Source organism: Rhamphochromis sp. 'chilingali' (genome assembly GCF_963969265.1).
Source record: "Rhamphochromis sp. 'chilingali' genome assembly, chromosome: 11".
Classification (NCBI taxonomy): domain Eukaryota; kingdom Metazoa; phylum Chordata; class Actinopteri; order Cichliformes; family Cichlidae; genus Rhamphochromis; species Rhamphochromis sp. 'chilingali'.
The window spans coordinates 39,110,012-39,117,932 of record NC_137938.1 but is presented as its reverse complement, the minus strand read 5'-3'; the positions used below and the strand labels follow the sequence as shown (position 1 = coordinate 39,117,932).

General features: G+C 41.8%; 1 protein-coding gene across 1 annotated transcript in view; it reads left to right on the top strand.

Moving 5' to 3' along the window:
* The window catches only part of LOC308406483 (membrane-spanning 4-domains subfamily A member 15-like), a gene marked incomplete at both ends in the record, with an annotated part of 30,721 nt that overhangs the window by 3,627 nt on the left and 19,173 nt on the right, over positions 1-7,921 (top strand). Inside the window, one exon of the mRNA XM_080897522.1 lies at positions 926-1,167. Within this exon, the coding sequence (XP_080753648.1) occupies positions 926-1,167 (242 nt within the window). The remainder of the gene's footprint in view (positions 1-925; positions 1,168-7,921) is intronic.

Sequence of the window (7,921 nt, the reverse complement as noted above, 5' to 3'; positions counted from 1 at the left end):
CAGCACTTCATCTGTCAATTAATATCCATTAATATGTGGATCCTTCCTTTACATTACTTTCATCTTGTAGCTACAGTTGGCAAGCACCTTTTTTTTCTTTTTTCATATGAGCATTGTGGATAAACCTCTGGTCTTTGATGGTACAGTGATGGGAAACCAAACTATGACCTGCTCTTTGTGTGGAAAGAACTCATTAAAAGCCTTCAGTTAATCCAAAATGCTGCAGCAAGAGTCCTGACAGGGACTAGAAAGAGAGAGCAGATTTCTCCTGTTTTGGCTTCCCTTCATTGGCTTCCTGTTAAATCCAGAATTCAAAATCCTGCTCCTCACATACAAGGTCTTAAATAATCAGGCCCCATCTTATCTTAATGACCTTGTAGTACCATATCACCCTATTAGAGCACTTCGCTCTCGCTCTGCAGGCCTACTTGTTGTTCCTAGAGTATTTAAAAGTAGAATGGGAGGCAGAGCCTTCAGTTTTCAGGCCCCTCTTCTGTGGAACCAGCTTCCAGTTTGGATTCAGGAGACAGACACTATCTCTAATTTAAGATTAGGCTTCAAACTCGTTTCTCTAATTCAGAGTCAAGGCTGTGCCCTTGCCATCTCTCATAGGGTGAGAGATGGAGTATACCACGGGCAGGTCACCAGTCAGATGAAAGTACAATATTAGCAGACTGACAGCATCAAAGTGTGACTGAGAGGAAAACGATTAAAAGTTCTGTTTAGTCAGGTTGGAAAAGAGCTCCATTTCTGTATTTATAAAGTTAATGTGAAGCAGAAAGGAAAGCTGTCCCATCATTAGGACACAGGTCTATAATCAATGTTAAATAAAGTGGTTAAATGTACTTTTTTCAGGATTAAATATTCTCTAACATCTGTTCTAAAACTAGTCTCCACACTGTCCCGTGACTCTGGTGAGCTGCAGTTTCTACAGGTTTAATCTGCCTTTCAGGTGCTGCCAGGTTTTCCAGGTGTGCTGACCCGTTTTGTGCTCTGCAGGTGAGAGGCGCTCTGGGAGCCAATGTTATTGCTGCAGTTACTTCAGCTGCTGCCATCATCATCTACATCCTGGAAGCCTTTTGGCCACATTATGCTTATCATTATTATGGTAGCTCTTACTTGAACACCAGTACCCCCGACTGGTCATTCACTCACAACTATGAAAGGGTAAGACATTTTGTTTTATATTGTACAAAATCTTCTACACGTCTGATTTCAGCCTCTTGATCAAAGCTGCTGAAGGATTTTGGGGGGTGGATCTTGATTGTGGTCACACCTCCTCTGCAGGTACCAGATTCTCAGAAAGCGCTTCAGTGCTCTGTGTTCAGATGAGGGAGTTTTTAAAGACAGGAGAATCAGAGGAGCATTGAACATCGTTCTGATTTAGAAAACTACAGACCTGCTGCCAGTAACATCCATGTAAAAAGCAGCAGCTAACAGGGCATCTGAAGGACAGACGTCACTCAGTGGTTGTGTGGCGCAGAAGCAGCCCTGTTATTCTGTGTAAGAGCTGAAATGTATGTTTGATAAAGGAGGGATAGAATTTGGTTATTAGAAAAAGGGATTTCATGCAGTCACAGTGTACTAACATCTAAATGATCCCTGCATACTGGAATGACTGAACAGGTTGAATCATGCCTTAGGTGCACCAAGGTGAAAGAAAACCATCATCACTTTTACTACAGTCTTCTTTCCCAGCGTTCACTAACATGGCCTCTTATGTAGTATTTATTTTACCCTCCAGTGTTGTGACTAAATTATCCAGATGCCTGTAGAGGACAGTGCCATCTAGATGGCAGCTTGAACAGTTGTGTTTTTTCAGGAGCTCCGAAAGACCGCAAAATTTGCTAAGTAACTTTATTCTCCTTCCACTCGAACTATAACTATGGATGCCCAAAAGGTTATTAAGAATGCAAAGCTGCAATTTGTGTCGTCAAACCCCAATGCTAAGACGTCTTCGCATGCTAAAGTCAGTGACCATGGCTATGCTAGCACTGAAGCTGCCAACGTGGGCCTAAACAAGCGAGAACGGGGAGCAGACTCGGCGCCGCCAACTCCATCAAAACAACCGCCAGAGGAGAAGAGAACAAAATCTTCAGAGAAGGAAGATGATATCTCCAATAAAACTATTTTTGAAGCCATTCTGGGAAGAAGAAATTTGAAGTACAACTGGAAGATATCAAGGAACAAAACAGACAAAGTGCAGCTATGGTTGCCAGCTTGATTAAGGCTGTAGAGTTTAATGCTGCAGAGATAGTTGATTGCAAACTGAAAGTTGTTAAACTGGCAAATGCGAATGAACAGCTGCTTAAAGAAAATGAAGACTTGAAAAGAAGAGTGAGAGAACAAGAGCGCTACTGAATGAGGTGGTGCCTAAAACTGAAAGGGGTGAAGGAAGACAAAGATGAAAACATTAGAGTGAAGGTTTTGCAAACGCTTCAGAAGATTGCCCCTGACTCGGACTTAGAAGAGGCCGTTGATATTGTCCATCACTTAGGGAAACGAGTTGATGGCAGAAACAGAAACATCATTATTCTATTCACACAGAGGCGAATTAAAGAAGAATTGTGGAGGCGCACCAAAGACTCTTCAACCTGCAAGCAAGAAGGCATCAGCTTCGCAGAGATGTTGCCGCAGGAGGACATACAAGATCGACAGCGCCTATGGCCTCTGGTGGAGGAAGCAAGACGTGCGGGTAAACGAGCCTACTGTCGTGGTCCACATGCCTTCATTGATGGACGCAAAGTTGAGGAAAGACAGGAGAACTAAAAATGACAAAAACTGAAATAGTGGAAACTTGTTCGCGGTCTGAGGAGCTCAGCATTTAGTACTTTTCTCTTTTTCGTTCTTTTCATGTGGTAAGTGATATTCTGTCTATAGTTCATGTTGAATGTTAACATTTGTTTTGGTTCTTTAAATGTTAGGGGTTTAAGAGAATCTGTTAAAAGAAAAGCCTTATTTTTGTACTGCAGAGGTAAAAAATCAAACTGTATTTTTCTACAAGAGACTCATTCATCTGATAGTGATGTATCTTTTTGGTCAAACCAATGGGGCAGCAAAATCCTGTTCAGCCATGGCTCAATGAGGTCGGGGGGTGTAGCGATTTTATTCAATAACTTTCCTGGGGATCTTGTAATACAACGAACTGACTTGAATGGTCATTGGTTGATTGCTGCAATGAGAGTTGAAAGTTTGTTTTTCATTTTAGTCAATGTTTATGGATATAATAATGAAAGTCAGAATAAAATTATGTTAGAAGATATAACTTCAAATATTTTTGAACTTAAAGATCGATACCCTACAGAATACATTTTAATGGGTGGTGATTGGAATATGACTCCTGATGAATGGACTGATAGATGGCCCCCAAGGACAGGTAGACCACAAAAAATAACCTAATTATAGATTTTTTGATAAACAACAATTTGACAGATATTTGGAGAGTAAGAAATCCAGGAATTAAGAGCTTTTCCTGGTTTAAACCAAATGGAGCTTGTAAGTCTAGAATAGACTATTGGCTAGGAAGTGACATCATTCTTAACCACACTGTTGATGTCAAATGCACCTCTTTCAGATCATTGCTTTATTGAACTGTGCTTAGAATCGGAAATTAGACAATCAAATAAAAGAACTTATTGGAAGTTCAATGCCAAACTTTTACAAAATGAAGACTACTGCAACATAGTCAAAAAAATTATAAAAGATATTATGGCTGATCATCTAATTGTAGGATATATCAGTAAATGGGAATTCATTAAATTCAAAATTAGAGAATTTAGTATTCAATTCAGTAAAAACACAAGTCAAAAGCAAAGAGAATATGAATGTAAATTATTCCAAGAAATTACTTATTGCTGTAGTAAAGATGATCTAAATATCCAAGAAAGGAGTAAACTTATGGAGTTGCAAACTAAATTAGATCAGCTCTACCTAAATAAAGCAGAAGGAGCTTTTGTGCGTTCATGGGCCAAGTGGATTGAGGAGGGGGAAAGAAATTCTTCATATTTTTTTAATTTAGAAAAGAGCAGACAGAAAAGAAATTTTATATCTTCTCTGTTAATTGATGGCATTGAATGTGACGACCCTAAAATTTTGGAGAATGAAATTTATACATTCTGTTCCAATTTATACAGATTGTGATGTCTTTTTTGATCAAATAGATAATTTGATCCCTAAAATTGATGAATCGTTTCAGGAATTTTGTGAATCTGACTTCAGAATTGAAGAGTTAGATGCATCTGTTAAGAATCCCCTGGTCCAGATGGGCTTACAGTTAATTTCTTCCAATTTTTTGGGGAAGACTTAAGAGAAATTTTATTCAAAGCTGTACTGGCCAGTATTGAAAAGGGAGAATTGATGTCTAGCATGAAACAAGGATTAATTACATTAATTACCAAACCAAACAAAGATAAACGACAATTGGATAACTTAAGGCCCATAACTTTATTAAATACAGATTACAAAATTTTCTCTAGCTCAGTTGCAACAAGGCTTAAGCAAGGGGTTTCAAGTTTAATTAGTGAGACACAATCAGGGTTTCTGAAAGACAGGAACATTCATAATAATATCATATTGGTTTTAGACTTACTGGACTACAATGATCTAATTAGTGATGACAGTTTTATTCTTTTCTTGGACTTTTATAAAGCTTTCGATTCAGTAGAACATCCTTTTATTTTAGAAACACTAACTCTATTTGGATTTGGGGATAAATTTAGGAAGATAATAGATATACTGTATAATAATAATAATAATAATAATAATAATAATAATAATAATAACAAGTAAGATAGAGAATAGGAGGAGGATAATAGAAATAGGACCAAAGCAAGTACTAAGTATGCAAGCAGATAACTGTCACTGATACATAGGAAAGCAACAGGTACAGAGCAAACAAGAATTTAAATGAGTATAAAAGTGCATAATATGAAATCATAAAAGAAATATTAACTAGAGGGAAAGGGAAGATTGAATAAGTGGGTTTTTAATATATAATGATATAAACAGCTCTGTGTCGTTAGGCTATGGCACTGGTAAAAGATTTAGCGTCAAAAGAGGAATCAGGCAAGGGTGTGGAAGCTCTCCGTTGTTGTTCATAATGGTTGTGGAGATGTTCGCAATTCTAATTAAAAACAGCAGCGTTGCCGGAATTGAGATTATGGATAATTTTTTAATAATTAGTCAACTTGCGGATGACACTACTCTTAAAAAATGAACATCAGATTCCCCTGGTAAAACAAATAATCACTACATTCTCAAAAGCTTCAGGCTTAAAGTTAAATTTAAATAAGTGTGAACTATTGGCGTTAAAGGAGTGTAATTCACAATTACTGTACGATATAGAGGTGAAGAAGGAGGTAAAATATTTGGGCATCACAATTTCAAAAGATCACAAAGTCTTAGAAAAAGTAAATATTTCAGATAATGTCTGTGAAGGTTCTCTTTTTTGTTTTTTTGTTTTTTGTTTTTTTTGCCTGTCCCGTTTGGCTCTTTTGCATCAGAATTGTTGTCTAAAGGCAAAGAAAGATGCCCAACGGATTTACTTTACCAAATTGACCATCCCAGCCTTGCCGTAATGGTCCATTTGATTCACCTTTTATTGTTTATTTTATTTTCACTTACTGAATACAGGACAGACTTGACTGGGGGAAAGAAGGGGAGAAAGAAAGAGGGAAAGAGAAACAGCTGAGAAGAGGGACGGGGGAGAAGGACAAAAGACAAAAACCAACAGAACGGGCAGAGAAAAAAAAATGCATATATCAATCACCTGGATCACCTGCTGAGAAAGAAAAAAGAAAACAAGCAGAAGAGAACAAGAGTAATAGAATAAACAACATCACAATGATATATGGGAATATGACAGTAAATACTAAATGTTAAACATTATTGTGCAGCACATAAGATCAACAGAACACAGTGTGCTTTGAGGAAGGAGCCAAAAAGGGTGTAGTTTGTGGGTGTGATCACCCGTGTGTACACCTGTGAGCATGGACGCGCTTGTTTTTAAAAGGTTCCTTCATGTAATGATCTGATAGAGGGTGTGGGGGGGGGCCACAGCCCCGTCCTCCAGGGCATGAAGCAGGTATGGAGGAGATCAAAACTCCAGACATCCAGAGGCCCCCAGAACACAAGAGACCAAGGAAGACCAACAGAGGGGCAGCTGCGCCACTGTCCCAGAAAGAGCTGAGGAGAGTCCCAGATGAGGGCTCACTCAGCAGCCGCGGAGCAGAAGCCAGGGGGAGTTGCAGTGACGCGCCCGTGAGCTCCGCCGGCAGCCAGCCGCGCCTGAGTGACCGAGCCCCAGGCCGAGAGGCCGGGGGCACCCCACCTCCGAAGTGGCCCGAGCGAGCCCCAGGCTCCAGGCCCCGATAAGCGGCCGCCAAGGAGTGAGCCGGTGTGTACCTGGACGCCCATCCCCGGACACAAAGAACCACCAACCCACCGATGTCTGAGGGGGTCCGCCACTGGCAGGGGAAGTGGTGGTGGGGGGAGATAGGCCTCCAAACCTTGGAGGGCCTGAGATGTCCCCAGAGAGGTGGCGTCTGATACCCAACCTGACATATAGACACAGACATACAGGCACACACAGATACAAACATCCATTCCCACCCTCATGCTCTCATATGCACTTACTCCACACTCAACCAACGTGGAGACAGACATAAAGAGACGCTGTACACACGATCACACTCCCCAAGCGTACTCTACGAACCGGGTCTAGGTACCCTTGCCCCTGGAGGGGGGAACTGCACCCAGTGAAGGTTCTCAGTCATCCAGGTCATCGTAGTCAAAGGAGCTTGCAAAGAAAAGTGTCTGGACTTCTTTAAGTTGCTTGAAGACGTTTCACCTCTCATCCGAGAAGCTTCTTCAGTTCTAAGCTCAAATGGTGGAGAGTCCCAGATATAAACCCGGTGGGAGTTTCCCCCCACAGAGGGACAAAAGGACCCCTGATGATCCTCTAATCGCCTGAGCCAAGGTGTGAAACTGGGTGTGGGTCCCAATCAGCCAGAGTTTCGGGTGAATGTGCAGTAGTAGCAGCAAGCAGGTGAATTCTGTACATTAATATGAATAGATATCTGACTATTTTACAGGATAGACAATATAAACATATTTAAAATTAAAGGAATTGAAATGTACATTGTGCCTTGGTTTAGTGTCTGGAAGAGTCCTGACTCAGTCAATTATAGATGATGTGAGAGGGCGGGTGTGTGTGTTTAGGGCACGGATGGCTTGGGGATAGAAGCTCCTCTTGAGTCTCTCTGTCCTTGCCCGGAAGATGCGGAACCTTCTACCAGATTGCAGAAGTTGGAACAGTTTGTTGCCAGGATGGGACGGGTCCTTCAGTATCTGCGCTGCTCTAGTCCGGCATCTCCTGGTGTAGGTGTCCTGAAGCGGGGGGAGAGCAATCCTGCAGCAGCGTTCTGCTGTACGGATCACTCTCTGGAGAGCTTTTTGGTCCTTCACACAGCTGTTCCCAAACCACGATGTCATGTTCTGTGTGAGGATGCTCTCCACAGCGCCTGTATAGAAAATCCTGAGGATCTTTGGAGAGACCCTGAACTTCCTCAGTTGTCGTAGGTGGTACAGGCGCTGCCTAGCATTTTTGGTCTGGACCTGAATGTGGGCAGCCCATGTCAGGTCTGAGGAGATGTGGACACCAAGATACTTGAAGGACTGCACCCTCTCCACTGGAGCTCCATTGATGATAATGGGCTTGTAGTCTCTGTGCTGACCCCTTCTGAAGTCCACCACCAGCTCCTTGGTCTTGCTGACGTTCAGCTGGAGGTGGTTGTCCTGGCACCACGATGCCAGAACAACCACCACCAGCTCCTTGGTCTTGCTGACGTTCAGCTGGAGGTGGTTGTCCTGGCACCACGATGCCAGATTCTTCACTTCATCCATGTAGGCCGCCTCATCGTTG